This window comes from Canis lupus, chromosome 29 (genome assembly GCF_048164855.1).
Source record: "Canis lupus baileyi chromosome 29, mCanLup2.hap1, whole genome shotgun sequence".
NCBI classification, from domain to species: Eukaryota; Metazoa; Chordata; class Mammalia; order Carnivora; family Canidae; genus Canis; species Canis lupus.
The window spans coordinates 17,551,420-17,567,372 of NC_132866.1; the positions used below are offsets into that span (position 1 = coordinate 17,551,420).

A 15,953-nucleotide genomic window follows, 5' to 3' on the forward strand; every position below is an offset into this window, starting at 1 on the left:
TTCTCCTTTTCATACTCTACCGGGCTTAGCAAAATTTCTTAAGGAAGAAGAGGTAAATAATTTTTCATCTTCATACCAACATGTTGCAAAACCAAGTTATACCTTTCACTCTTTCTTTCTTAAATCTGATTTTTGGGTTTTCCACTCCTAGGCATATTGAATAGGTGCCCAATAGTGAAAATGAAGATTAGTAAATTATTTTCTCCAGTAAGATAACTATTAAAATCCAGAAGGTAAAATGTAATAAAGACGATCTTAAGCACATAATTTATCATGTAATTCGGGGAAAGGAAAAGATGCCACATCAAACTCCAATTATAATAGTGAAATAATGTTTTATTTAAAACATTCTAGCCATGAGAAAACTGTGCGTTTGAAAAGCTTACATAAAGCCTTATAAAATAAGAGACCTTTTATCTCCTCCACATCCATGAGCTTGAAAATACTTTACCTATGCAATTTCAAGGCACATAAAAACCTCAGTGAATAAATAAAATGTTCTTTTTTTGCTTTATACAGAAGCTTTAAAAATTATCCATATAAATAGCTTGGCCTTGAACAAACAGATTAAAAGACCTAACAGGCTATGGTTTCAGATCATGTATACAGAATAGAAAATGAAAGCTTTCCTTTATTGACTGGGCAAGTTTTCTACTAACTAAATTTCTATAAGCCCATTTGATGAGAAAAGTTTAATTGGAATATATGAAAAAATTCAGTGTTTTAAAGTGATACACTTTATTTTTAATCAAATAATATGCCACAATAAAAAGTCACTGTACTCTGCCAATATTCTTTGCATCTATTCGTATAATAGCCAACACACAGTATAATTTCAAAGGTCTTAAAATTTTATAAATATGTGATTTTAGTCAAGTGCATGAAAATTTTCAATATCTTTCTAAAACTGGGGTGCAACATGTGAAGAAATTTTTCAAAATTGTTTAGAAATCGGATTATTTAGGTGATTTCAAGTTTGTGTTATTTGTCTGAAGAAAATCTTAAACTTCATTACACTTAAAAAAAAATTCTCAATGAGTCTTTGGATCATACTTATTTTCTGAGCAGGCGCAGTTACAAGATGTTGGTTAACTTCCCACGTGCCCTCAACATGGCAGAGGCCAAACAGATCTAACAACAACCTCCAACATTCTAATTCTGTTGCTGGGAGTTACAACCTTAATGCTGCCATAGAAAGGGAAAGAGCAAACCCCACATGTGGGTTGAGAATTGGGCAGTAACTTTCAGGCTCGGACACCTGCCACCTCTTCTATAGAGTCTGTAATCACAGGCCCCAGGGATTTCTCCTTCCTGTCCTGGCATACTGCATTTATCTTTCACTTATATACAGCACAAGTTATTATGTATTGTTGTTTCTTAAAGATATTGAACTACCTGGGAGTAGAGTTCTAAGCTTGTCGAATCTCCAATGCTAACATATTCCTTTGACACAGGAAACATTAAATATTTGCTTTTGAAGATGCTGCTGTTGCTGTTACCGCTAAAATGCTGCTAAGAACATGGCTTCTGTCACTAAAACCAGGACAGTGGGCCAAGTTCTGCCCCATTTGGGTGGAATGACCTTGGGCAAGACTCAACTATGGCAGGTCTTATAACGGCCACAGTTGACTTATAAGAAAGACAACAGTGGCAATACCAATCCACAGAGTTCTTTTCAAGATGATTTTAAATGAAATAATGTATGTGAATAGGCCTTAAAAATCATAAGGCCCTATATAAATTTTAATGTGCTGTGATCATCTTTCAGGACATATTTTTGATACATGATCTGATTTCCTGGGGGAGCTATCCTGCCAAGTCTCTTGTTGAATTTTGTGGAAACTTCAGAATAAGTATTTCTTATAGGTCAATGCATTTCTAATACTTGAAAATAGCCAAGTAATTAAATGGTATTTAGTGAGAGAATTGTACATAGTTCTATAACCATGTCTCATTTCTCAATTCTTTGGAGTTAGTTGTGGATTCTTGAAAATTTTGTGGAAAATCCCCAGAAGGATACATATGCACACATATGCAAACATTTTCAGAAAATTCTGGTGGTTCAGAGACTCTGGGAAGCTCATCCCAGGAGACAGGCCACTGCCCTGTGGCTTGAGACAGAGAGTGTGGTTTCATGAGAATACCTATGGACCTGATTCAAACACCTTTAACTGATTTGGGAATTAAAAAAGCTGATAGTTTTTTCTTCCTCATCGTAAAATCATTAAGGTATCAGAAGCAGAAAGCAGAGTCTCTTTTTTCCTAAGTAAACGATAATTTTATAGCAGACTAGAGTGCTGTTCTTTCATAAATTCCAAGCCTCTTCAATTCTCTCTGTAAATTTTTGGTAAAATTTAACAGTCTGTCATTTTCTCCATTGATATCTGCACTTTAGTTCCAAAGTTCTTTACATAACTTTGCAAAGAAGTCACTAGCTTTTCAAATAGGGCATTGAGGTTAAAAAAAAAAAAAAGATGATGTCTCCTCTCCTTTCAGCTTCTATCTTGTCCCAAAACATAAGGGACAATTTAAAATAAAAACTGAAAACAACTTCAATTAATACCAGCAAGGTGGCCAACTTCTGCAGCTTAAGAAATATTTTAATTACACTTTTGGATATTGACTATATTTCTTCACAGTGTTTTTTGTTTTGTTTTTTTTCCCCTTGAAAGCAAAGAATTCTTTCTTAATACCTAGATGACAAACTCTCAAGATGTACACAGTTGTTTCTTATTATGGCTTCCCTGGAAAACATTTCTGGGAAAGCACAATTCCCAGCCACTTACTTTGTTTACAACAGACAAAACTGCTTGTGTGGTATAAATAGGAGTCTGTCCTTAAATGCTGCTGAAAAATAAAATGCAGCCATGAAAAGGAGCCATTTCCTGCCTCAAAGGTGGCTTAAAAAAATTCTTCGCTACTTTAGGAACAGCACCAAAGCATAAATAATAATTATCAATCACCACACAATAAAAGACTAATTTTACCAAAAAAAAAAAAAAAAAAAGTGGGGTGGGAGAGGGAGAGAGAGAGAGAGAGAGAGAAAGAAAGAAAGAAACAACAAGCTACATATTCCAGAGATGCCCTCAGAATTGTCAGCACTGGAAGCTTTTCTTATCCCGCAAGATTATGAAACCCCTTCTTGTCCTCCTGCATTTGTGATGTATATCTATAACTCGTTCTTGTTTGTGCAGATAAGCCTTGCCTTGTCTCCCTAACTGCACTTTCAAAAGAAGATTCACAGTTGTTTGACTTTTGATCTGGGTAGCAGCTAGCTCGACCACCTGCACTGTACATGAGCTGTTACTGAGCCCGCTTTGTCCCATCTTCCAACACAGCAAGCCTTTTAAAATTGATGTGTGAATACACTAATTTACAATGTGAGCGTTCAAACAAAAAAATATGGTGGTGGTTGTGGTGGTGGTGGTGGCGGCGGTGGCGGCAGTGGCAGCAGCAGAAGGGGGAGGTTTGTGAAGAGAGAAGCCCTGACACTTGCTTTATAAAGTTCAGATATTGTTCACTGCCTCTGGCATTTAATGAAACAGATGGCCAGAGGCCTCCCTCAACTTACAATGGAGCAGACAGTGGTGTAAGGGTGCAGGGGCCTGGCATCGTAAAATGTTGTTTGGTGATGGTATATGTTAATAAATAGCCATTTACAAGGGGGGCCGAGGGCTCCATTACTTGTTTATAAGGAAGGCCTAGGGGCTCCTTGCTTCGAGTTAACAGCTCAAGGCTGTGTTCAAAGAAGGCATTGATGGTGAAGGTGAAGTGCAACCTTTACATTCTACATCATGCTAAAGAATGGCATGTATCCCAGGGACGAAAGGAAAAATCATAAAAGAAAAGTAGTTCAGGAATTAGGTCAAATTGTGGCTCACAACTGAGGAAAATATAAGATGCTTTTCTATTGTGATGAAATAATGGGCAGAAATATTCTGTTACTGTGACGTTACTTATTTTCTCTTTCAATGAGCATGTTTACATTTTTGTGAAAGTGCAACAGATAAAAACCTGCAGGGTTTCAACTAAATTATACCCACGTGAACCTACATAGCAACTGTGAAGCTATTCTGGACCATTCTTCCAAGGATTCTTCCACTGATCAGGCCTCTGCCAGGGTAAAGTAACCTGGGGCTAAACTTGACAAGGTTCCTGACTGAGACTAACTTACAGTCCAGAGCTGAGGACACTGAGCAGAACCAGATATACAGAAACTTCTCATTCCCTTCAAGGTGAGGATGTGCCCGGGAACTGTCACCACCTCCCCAAAACCATTCCTTCCAGGGCTGGTCTCTGTGGCAAGAAAGGCTATACTTGGCCTCAGTGGAAGGTTACTTTTACCATACAAAACACCTGACAGTGTTTCCTGCTTTGCTTTCAGCTAGGACATTCCCCGCCTGTCTGGGTATCTGCAAAGAAGTGTGTTCAAAGTCTATGCTTTGGCGGTACTAAAGGGATTCCTTGGTTCTGTTTCATTTCTCTCTCACTTGGATTTCCGCCCCTATTTGTTTCAGCTGGTTGCACAATGTGGTGGGGAGCTCCATAAAATCCTTTGAGGGATGAGGTAGGGGATGAAAAAGGTCTAGAAGAAAATTAAGATGTGTAAGATGTAGAACTACAATAGACACAATGCAAAGCAGATGTTAAGGCCTCGTAGGAAGTACAAACTACTGTGAAGAATCAGGGCCAGGACAGATCATTTCTGGATGAGAGACTGATAAAGGCTTGACAGACAGAGTGGTATTCCAGGTGAGATACAGAGTACAGATCAAAGTTTATCTAGAACATTCTGAAGATACTATCTGTTGTTTTTGCCTGCCCACTATCTATTCCCCTTTCCTGCAAAAGCTCCTGGATTTTTCTGAGGAAACTATGCTTTGTCCATTCTCAGACTGAGTGTCCATCCTCTGCAGGAGATCCCAGGTCTAAAATGACCAATTGTAGATGAATGGGATTTTTACCAACCAGAGCCAAATCAGAACCAGCAGCAAGACTCCATGCTATAACTTCTATTGTAGCTACTGGAGGGGGGAAATGGCTGTGTTCAGCGGGTGTCATTGAGGGGGCCAGCAAAAATGGTGTCCATGAATAGAAACCCATACACAAGACAGCCGGGATGGGAGATGGAGAACGAGAGACCCAGTCCTGATTCTGCTCTTGGAACCTTAGATTCCACTGTGTTTGAAGTTGCTTCTGCCCTGGAACCATTTGGTTACATGTGGCAATACATTTCTTTTTTGTGGCTTATGGCTACTTGTTTCAGGTTTCTGTCACTTTCATCCAGAAGATTCCTGACTATAATAGGGAGGAGAAGGAGTATATTCAGGAGGAAGTAACAGAAGAAGCAAAATATAGGATTAGTGAAGGGTTAGGGCTAACTTTGGAGATGAGAGGTAATGACCTTTAGTAGGGGCATGGGTCTATCCAATGGGAGTAGGAGCAAAGGAAGCTAGAATGTTCATTGAAAGACCTTAGGGATTAGACTAAGGAGGAAATGTGTCAGCAGGTAGTGGGAAACCACAGGGGCGTTTAAAGCAGGGAGGAAACAGCACTAGTTTGGCACTCTGGGAGATAAACTGGCCAATAGTATTAGGAACATAAGAGAGGAAGAGGCAATAGAGACCACCCAAGAGGCTCCCTCTCTAAACAGTCTAAAGAGAGGGATGGAGAGGGATGGACTATCATTTGGGAAGGAGTGAGCTTGCAGGGTCTTCCTGCTCTGGACAGTCCTGTGAGTACTAGGGGGAAGTCCAAGCAGCACTGCTGAGTGAAAGTTACAACATGGGGAGGGAGGCATATTTTTATTTTTATTATTACTGATTTTTAATTTTATAAAAATTACTGGGGGAAATATAGCAGTGGAAGAAAGATAATTTAAATGTATCCATTTGAGGGACACGTGGGTGCCTCAGTGGTTGAGCCTCTACCTTTGGCTCAGGGCATGATCCTGGGGTTCCCGGACTGAGTCCCATATCGGGCTCCCTGGGAGGAGCCTGCTTCTCCCTTTGCCTGGGTCTCTGCCTCTCTGTATCTCTCATGAATAAATAAATAAAATCTTTACCAAAAAAAAAAAAAAAAACCATATCCATTTGAAATTCATCAACCTAAAATGACTATTAATTAACCATTTGATTTTAGTCTTTGCCTCCCAGGCTATTTTTTAAAGCAATGATGATAATAATCAATATTTCAGCATTTATTGAAACCTTACTATGCAACAGACTCTGTTGTATTTTACATGTATTGACTCATGTAACCCTCATAATAATTTATGAGATACAGACTCTTGTCTTCCTTATTTTATAGATGGGAAACTGAGGTATAATAAGTGGGTTTCCTGCCAAAAGTTAATAGCTAGAAACTGGCAGAGCCAGTGTGGCTGCAAAGGCTATCTCTCCTCTATGGAGGCATATGCCTCTTGATGCGTATGCAGGAATTTCATTTTGAATAATTAAACAAAATGGGGGATTGCTTTATCCAGTGAAGATAAGGCCCCAGTGAAATAAGGTTAGACATAAAATTTCCTCACGATACTTGCAGAATGCTGGAGGTAAGGGAGATTAAAGATTCATCTTTGCACAGTGTCATTGGTTCTGGCTAATGCCCCACAGTCTATGGTCAAAAATAAATCTTAAGGGACTCCTTAAAAACACCCCTCCCCCCCGGGACACCATTGGTACACTACAGTTTTTGTGTCTAAAAGACCAGACCAAGTGCCTTCAGCCCCATCTTAACCAGTGGGATCTGGTCAGGCTGGCTCACTGCTTTCTAGAACAACTAATTGCTCATCCAGAAAGGTTGTCTATCTGTGAGGCATAGTAGGAAAAAACAGATGCTAGAGGCACACCACTTATGTATAGCTGAATGACACCTAATAATAGTTGCTTATTTCTTAAAATGGGAGTAATAATCTCTGTCTCCTAGGGTTGTCATGAAGATGAAATAAGATAATGTATAGTAAGTGCTTAGAACAACGCCTGCTACCTAGGATCTATCGGTCAGAGTATACGTAGTAGTGTTTTTGTTACTAAAAGACACAGTAGAGTGTAGAATAATAGATCTTAAAATTCTGACTTTCCCAGAGCAGTATAATGTGGGGGGAGGGGACAAGGTAGGACCACTGATGCAGGACTGCCAATGTGTCTTACCAACTGTCTGTTTTTTCATTTGCTCTAACAATCAACTTCTAAAGGAAGTGGTTCACTACCACACTTATTTCACAGAAGAAATGGAATTATAATACAGATAGCATGTGACGTTAACAATTTGAGTAATGAAAACTCATCAGTTTGTACTCTTCCCATCCCAGCACTAGTTAGTGAAAACTGGCTCTGGAACCTTTTGGCACAGTGCATTCAAAAGAGCGAGCCAAGTGCACATCCTATTTCTGTGCCTTTCTTATGTATAGGACTATGGACAGTTTACTAAGCATAGGTATTCTCATCTGGAAAATGGGAATGTGATACTTTCTCCACAAGCTTCTTAAAGACTGAATTAGATAATGTGGGCAAAGTATAGTTAAGGTCAAACACACTTAGGGCAGCTGGCAGAGCTGTCACTGACAGATAACCCCAGATGCTGTGTTTAAATGTCTGACACAGGACCAAAATTCTATGTTTTGAGCAATGAGACTGTTGTCAAAGAGAAACACATATAAAGAAATCCAATGCTGTGCTTTGGTTTGGTAAAAGCACCATCCAGGTCAGCCTTGAAGAGGTCATAGGACAAAGTCAATGAGTTAAGTGAATAGTAATAAATTTACTCACATAAAAAGAAATAAGATTTTTTTTCTTAAATTCTCATTGTGGCATTATTCTAATCTCAGATCCTCAATCTGTTAAGTCTAAAGAATCTGCAGCAAATTCAATCATTTTATTCTTGAACGAATATGCACTTGATAAAAAGCTGAAGAATATCTTGGAGGTTAGGATTGCACTATATTAATTTCAGGTCAGGGCCTATGTTCAACGCTTGTAAAAACAGGCCAAGAAAGGGGGAACAACAGGGATAAACAGAGAAAAGCAAAAAAGGAAGAAAAGTGAAAATGTAAATGTTAAAGATACTGCAAGGTAAGATATACTTTTCAGTGCATAAAAATTGAGTATATTTTCAAGGACATCTTTCTTACAAGCCCTGAAAACTCTCCACTGTCGAATTTTTAGACATTGTAAAAAGAATAATTAAAATACAATAAAGTGTTTCTTTTCTTTCTTTCTTTTTTTTTTTTTTAAGATTTTATTTATTCATGAGAGACACACAGAGAGAGAGGCAGAGACACAGACAGAGGAGAAGCAGGCCCATGCATGGAGCCTGATGTGGGACTTGATCCCGGGACTCCAGGATCACGCCCTGGGTGGAAGGCAGGTGCCAAACCGCTGAGCCACCCAGGGATCCCCCAATAAAGTATTTCTTGAGCAAAAGGATGGGGTGGGGGGAGCAAGAATTTTCAAAGATTAAAAAAAATCTAGTTGTAGCATATTTCTTTAAGATACATTTGTTTACTAAAAATATTTGTGTTTCCAAGGCTTATAATGGTCTTGCATTGGTATTTCTGGTATACCTTACTTTTGCAAATCATTTTGACAGTATATTTAAATTTTCTAGATGTTTCACCTGTCATTCTACCAAAGCAACAAAACCATGTTTAAAATGTAAAATGTGATAGCAATGATAGGTGGCAATTATTCCCCAAACTGACTCAGAGATAGCTGTAACAAAAATACAAGTATAAAATAAGAACGTATGAATAGTGCTAGCAAGGGCAGCTGCCTTTAATACTATCTGGTTTGTTTATCTTATAGATCAGTTACCAAAGGCCTCTCACCAGCTCCTTGCTTAAACAAGTTACTACATGCATGCTGGAAGGATAAACAAGAATTCACTTTTTGAAGGAAATATTCTGATTTTTTTTAATTAAAAATTTTTAAAAAAATGATTTAAAACAGTGGGGGCACATACAGGTCGTGTGTGGGAGAGAGGAAATTGTTTGATATTAAGGTAATCATATGGGAAGAGATGTTAAAATACGTTTTGAAAAAGCTGTTTTAAAAGAAATGCTGTTTCTTTTCGTAAGCCTTTTGCCAGCACCTAATATGCAGTCAATGAGCCAGCATAACGCATCCTCCAAATTTATGTCGGAGGAGATCTCAAATCATAACTTTGTTATATTCCTAGGAAATCCTTCAGATACTTTTAGAAATAAATATACCATTACTGATAAATTATTCATTCAGAGGTAAAAAAAAAAAAAAAAAAAGAATCATGAGGTCTTTTGTTTTCTGACTGAAAATCTTGCAAAGTTCTATTTTCATTTTCACTGGCCGCCCGCTCTGTCTACTCTAAGAAGACTTCCCAGTCAGCTGTACAGGAAATAACATGCATATAACACACGCAAATATACAAAGAGCAACATGTGAGCCGCTCAGTGCTGTTTGTGATGCTTTAAGACAAGCAGTTGTAATAATCACATTTTGTGAGAGTCAATGAAAAATTCATTTCTTTGGCCCCAGTCACCACATGAATGGCCATTTGTTTCATGACCATTTTCATTATTATCTGAATAGCACTTTATTCCAAACTCTGTCCACAGAGTCAGGAAATGAGTAGTTTGTCCCTAGCTAGTTCTCCATCTTCTGTCAAGACAGAAGAAAAATTACTTTCCAGGGAATTAGCAATATCTGTGTTTTGATGTCAAGTTTCCCCATTATAATTTCGAATGGGCCAATTTTCTCCTTTGCTTTCTTCCTCTTGGCAATATAGTATGGTTCCATAAAGAATTATTTATTTATTTATTTATTTTGGTTGCATCTACGGCTATCTCACTAAACTGGACATGTCCCCAGTTCTTTTTTGCATGTTTAGTTCCTTTCAGAGCTTATTTATGAATCTATAAATAATCTCCTGCATCTCTAAACCTTTGAAACACATTGGTTTTATAGCTATTTAAATGATATTTCCTATTGGTTGTTTTCCTCACACCCTTTTTAATGACTAGTAAGCATTCACTGGAGTTGGAGAATCTTCGAGAACTTCCTTGAGAATTAGGTAATTTTAGGAATCCCCCAGGACTTTCTTCTTTCTATTTTTTTTAGAGAGAGCACATGAGTAGGGGTAGGGGGAGAGAGCAAGGGAGAATCTTAAGCAGGTTCCACACCTCGGGTGGAGCCTGATGCAGGGCTTGACCTCACGACCCTGAGACCATGACCTGAGCCAAAATCAAGAGTTGGACACTTAACGGACTGAGCCACCCAGGTGCCCCTACTTAGCTCATTTTTATTTCCCTATCTGCTTTTGGTCTTACAGATAATCAGGTCGGTTCATACATAGACTTTGGTACTGATAGGGCACAAGTTTCACCTGTCTTCACAACAGACTAATCAAAACAAATAAAATGACCCAAATGAGGGGACCATGGCATGCTATTTCTTTTTTTTTTTTAAGATTTTATTTATTTATTCATGAGAGACAGAGAGAGAGAGAGAGAGAAAGGCAGAGACACAGGCAGAGGGAGGAGCAGGCTCCATGCAAGGAGCCTGACATGGGACTCGATCCTGGGTCGTTCAATATACAAAATTAAAAACACTTTGAATTTAAAAAATGAAAAATAATCAGCAACCTTTCTTTTAAATAAATTCATTCCACGGTTTAGTATATTGTAGAATATTCTCAGTCATACAGAATCTATCATGAAACTCAATAAGCTTATGTCGCGTGGAGGTAAACATCTACGCTGCACAAAGAGGATATTAATTTCTTTTAATTCATTTGTGAAGGTGACAGATGGGTGCGTGGTTCAATACTATACCTTAACTTAAATCAGACACAATTATTGACACATGATGTAGGTAGGCAGTTTTGGAAAGAGAATGTGAACTCTCTTCCTGAAAGAAAAATCTCACCAGTGCTGGAAGGGAATGCCATGTGAACAGGAGGGATATAACAGACGAAGCAAAATCAGAGCATTAAATTAAAGACTTTGGTACATAAAAGCTGGCTCTGTTTCTCTAGAGACTGGTTTTCCAGGGAATAATAAAAACAATGAAGTGAAGAAGTTGATAAAATATTTTTGCCTTTTCCCAAGTCCAAAATAAATTGTATGTCATGTGGGATAGTAATTAGAAACTGAACAAAACCACCACCTGCATGTGGCTCCCCAGAGACTCAGTCAGGTTACAGCACTGATTAAGAGTATCTGGATACCTTGGCTGATACTAAGATCCCAGTTGAGCCTTATAAAAAATACAATCACCAATATGCACCAGAGGGCCTAAGCCTTGGCTCACCATAGCAAGGTGATGTCCACCTGGGGATTTTTATTTCTGTTCATACCCTCATCAGATCCCAAAAGGAAATGAGTCAGTGATTGACTGAGTCTGTCTACAAAGAGGACCCCAAGTAGATTTCAGCGGAGTAACTTCCCTCTGTAGGCTTATGAAGCAGGCGCGTTAGTACGATTGCCCTACAGAAAGCCCAGTCAAAGGTTGCAGGAGTGTTTGTGCTTCACCCTCTCTAAATGACTTGCAAATTTATTCAAACACAATATGAGGAGATGCTTTATTTGTTGAAATAACTGTCTGCAGTGTCCTGCACAAAAAGGTGAGGTACATCAAGCAGAAACATGGGCAGAAATACATTGGTTTAGAAACTCATAAATCCTTATTTGAATCTGCCAACCTGAAAGCCATGCAGAGCCCGAACAAACTATTTTTCCTAAATGCTACATCTGATTAAGCCATACCATTAAATGACAGCTGAACTTTAACATTAATATGATATTATTTAAATAACCGCATGATTTTTTTTTACACTAAAAATGATGAATGATTTCTGGACAGCTCAATTGACATAAAGCAGAAGGACTCTTTAATGAGATTTGACAAAATGGAGACATATGCAGAATATTCGTTACAGCTCACATCGCAGGGGCCCTCCCAGGGAAGCAATAGAGGACTTTTTTCCTTTTTTATTGTCTATAAGCACTGAAGCATTCCTTTCAATTGCCACTTCTGTGTGGATTTTGAGTGTTTCTAGATCATTTACATATTACTCTTAGGCAGAGAATTTGGTGTCTTATGGTTCTGAATTGGCACTGTGCCTGTAGGAAAAGCAGGGGCATGTGGAGTTAGGTCAGTGTTAGTTGGAGGTGTTGCAGGAACTCCAGGCTCGCTACTGATCAGCCTGATAGAGACCAAGTAACTATCCACTGCTTGTGCCATCCATCGCTAATGCAGCAAAAACACTCCTAATAAATTATTATATACAGATACCTGAGTAGAGATGATTTTCCTTACTCTAAAACAGTTGTCTCTACAGTATTAGTGCTAAAAGATTTCTTCTGTAAAATCCCAATTAAGTTATTCTAGAGGCGATTCTTGACATTCCTCATTCACATTTCCAGCTACAGTCCCAAACTGAAGGTTATGCTAGATGATAATCTTATTTGGTAGATACTGAATGTAAGAAAGTACCATGCTAGATATCCTAAGTAAAAAATGGCTCTGATTTTCAGAACAATGAAAACATTTCTTACTTCCCCCTTGAAAAATACAGAATATAGTGTATTACCCAGGCATTCATTTATTTTCACTTACTTTCCCAAATATCTTCCATCAGTCAAAGGTTAATTAACGCACATAAAACACTGACATTTGTTTGCTCGCACATGTGAATTCAGATTCTTTAGATAATATTTAAATTTTAAAAATCATCTTTAAATATATGTAAAATTGAAATATTTCCCCAAACAGCATCTCTTAAAGAAATAAAATGAAAACAAGGCAACAGAGAGAGAACACAGCTAATACCCGCAGGCCCGCATTCCTTCTATAAGAAGGAGGCTATCGAAATAGAAAATAAAATCGGTCTGTTCCTGCCATGGGGACTTCCTCGGGCTATGAAAAAAGACTTCATGTCTAACCCTAATTTTTTCCATAGCTTGAGGTAACCCCCCTAGCTCAAACCTTCTCTCTAATCTAAGCTACTCAGCATGTGTCTCTGTCCAAACAAGAGTTAATATCAGTGCTCTGTTATTTCAAAAGGGTCTTGACCCAGGGTACTAAGAGCAGAGGCTTGCATGCCTGGAATATGGCCAGTTGCAACTAGATGAAAACCGTCGTTTCAAAAAAGGGAGAGAGAGGAAGATAGGTCCCTACCTTACTCTTACCTTCGCAACATCCCTGTCAGAACCCTGGAGCTTTTCCCCAAGTTAGCATCTGTTTCCCGAAGCTAGGAGGAGAAAAGGAATGTTAAAACAAAACTTCGTGCAGTTGGATCATTTTGCAAATGCACTGGCAAGCAGTAATTGTTTTTCATGGATGGAAATCCAATTAATAATAGATACTTAAATACATTAAAATACATCATGACACCTACACAATCTCTGAAAATTCTTAGATTTAAGAAATTACATGTAATAGATGATCCCAGGAGCATTAAACTGGATAATTGAACCGGCGATAAAAGCATGTCTCTTAGGCGGACAATGCTGAATATACATCTCGTAATTAAAATCCAATTTTGAATGCGTGAAGTCCTAGATATATGAACGGAAATGAAGTAAACTGAGGGAGGATGAGACATCACTATCTTTACAGCTTTCATTCTGTAAGACTTGACATACTCCAAAGTCTGACCTTCTCAGTTATAGAGCTAAATAAAATATCTACCTGGGGGCATTTAAGGATGGGGAAAGAGTCAGCTTCTTTCTCCATTCCACTCTTTTTCTTCTCCCCTTACTCGACATCCCTCAACTACCCTTGCCATTTTTATACACACTTACATCTATGTCATCACTACTGTCTATGGATGTGTTGGAGGCCTTTTGTTTTATGTCTTATCATTTACCGAATTTATGAAAAGAATTTTGTATCCCTTCTTACTTACTCGTTCACGTGCACGCTGTATCTTTTCTCTGTCATGACTGAGGTTTTCCAACATCTCCTGGCCAATTTGCTCTATTGAAAAGGAAATTTGAGTGAGGAAGGGTGGCTTTTGGTGTAAGTGGAAACAAACTCTAGGAGTACCACGATGGCAGTGGCACAGAGTTCATGTTTAATAAGTGTACATTACATATCGGACACATAGTTCTTATACATAAAAAATATTTTTAAAGTATTTAATAAATTTACCTATATATCTTAGATATGATTACATGGGATTTACAATTCAACCTATAGAACATAACCAACAAGGCAGTGATGATTGAGAGGTGATACGACTTGCCGAAGGCCACCTCAGCATATTTGTTATCTGCCAAGATGCAAGATGAAAAGCCCAGGTCCAATGGTCTTCCAATAATTTTATCATTACATAGGAATCTAGTCTCGGTTTTGCAGGTTACAACTAATGTTAATGATTCTACTCTACCTCCCCCACTTTATTATTGCACTGCTTTGCGTATGTAGGCAAACCTCCAGTTAGAACAATTTTGATTTTAATGTATTCGTCCCATACACAGTCCTCAGAATCTCAACTACTGCAGCTTATTGCTAGTGGAACTCTCTCTAGGCTTTTGCTCTCTTGGAGCAAGGGTTCCGTTAGTGTGTTCTTAGCTGCTGTGGATACTTGAGTCAGGATGAGGTGCACTTCACACATGGCTGAGGAAAGCTCAAGCTGCAAACAGAACTTCCATTTATACAGGAATAGGCAGGTTAGAACATTCATTAAAAAGCACGCTGCTGAGTTCCGATGAGGTTTTCCTCTGCCGTGATCATCCCATTTGGTTGGCACTGGTCGGCTCTCCTTCTTTTACAAGACTCTAGGTATGTCCTAACCTGACAAATATTCAGCTGCCTTGAATTAAATTTTTTTTTTAGACTCATTCTCCATCACCTGGGAGGTACCTTATTCTATAATAGAAGAATGACAAATCTGACACACTTGTAATACTGGCAACCTATCTGACTACCACGTATCTACATTTCTTTTTTTTTTTTTTTCTTTTTGTATTGTCTCTTTACCTACAACCTATACAACAACTATCTCTGGCTTATAAATTTATTGCAACACTAAACAAGCATCTATTACTATAGCAAATAATTTAATGAAATCATTAGGAAGTCACCATGGTAGTTATTTGGCTCATGGATGTATACCAACAAACTTTTCAGAGGGACATCCTAAAAACTGTGGAGCAGTGGTTAGGCCATATTGAGAGTTTAGATTGGGAACTCACACTGTGTGAGCCTAATCCTCAGTGCTGACGCTTACTGGCTGTGTGACGTTGCATATGTTACCTAGCTTCATTTTGCCTTAGTTCTTTACTTCTAAAATGGAAAGAAGATTATTCTATGTCAAGGGGCTGTGGTAAAGGTTAAATAATTCAGTTAGAATACTTAACACAGTGACTCGCCTATAGCAATAATAAGCATTTGTTGAATGATGATGAATGATATTAAGAACCAATGGACTGTTCCCCCCATCCTAGGGGATTGGGCCCCCTCCCATCCTAGGTCTGCCACAACCCACTGGAACTGGGTATCACAAGATAAAAGATCTGTCCTACCTTTCTTACAAAATTGTTGCTATAGTCAAATGAAATTAACCTAAGTAAAAATGTTTTGAAAGCTATAGGATACCATACAAATGCATGTAATTGCATAATACATGGGAATCAATGCACTTAGTAAAAAATCATATGTTGGGGACATGGCCAGTAAGGAAGATCAAGCCCCTGCATTCATGAACTTTTGTGCTAATAGTGAAGATTTGGCAGCCAAAGCGGCAAATGCTTTGTTTTTCATGGCATATCAGAAAAAGGACTGTATATTCCGTTCATGATAAAAGAAATTCTAGTAATAAAAAATGCTCAAATGCAATAGCATAAATGTATTTTTGATACCTATATAAACTCCAAAAATTCTTTCCAGTGGAGTACCTCCCTAGTATAGTATCATCTCTCAGACAGATGTTAGCTTTCTATTAATTCTATTAAATATATTCTAAAGATAATT

At 38.2% G+C, this 15,953-nt stretch overlaps 1 protein-coding gene across 12 annotated transcripts in view; it reads right to left on the minus strand.

Annotated features, from left to right (window-relative positions):
• The window catches only part of VTI1A (vesicle transport through interaction with t-SNAREs 1A), a 356,845-nt gene that overhangs the window by 139,212 nt on the left and 201,680 nt on the right, over nucleotides 1–15,953 (minus strand). For 7 of the 12 annotated variants that reach the window (XR_012020590.1, XR_012020591.1, XM_072805314.1 and 4 more), the window contains 2 exons: nucleotides 13,885–13,955; nucleotides 13,166–13,227 (listed from right to left, as the gene is read on the minus strand). Coding sequence is in view for 10 of the 12 variants with exons in the window: in XM_072805314.1 (XP_072661415.1) it covers nucleotides 13,166–13,227; nucleotides 13,885–13,955 (133 nt within the window). In the remaining 2 variants the exon portion in view is untranslated. Of the gene's footprint in view, nucleotides 1–11,527; nucleotides 12,098–13,154; nucleotides 13,228–13,884; nucleotides 13,956–15,953 lie in introns of those variants that run through there. The other 5 variants (XM_072805321.1, XM_072805325.1, XM_072805320.1 and 2 more) reach the window with 2 other exon arrangements.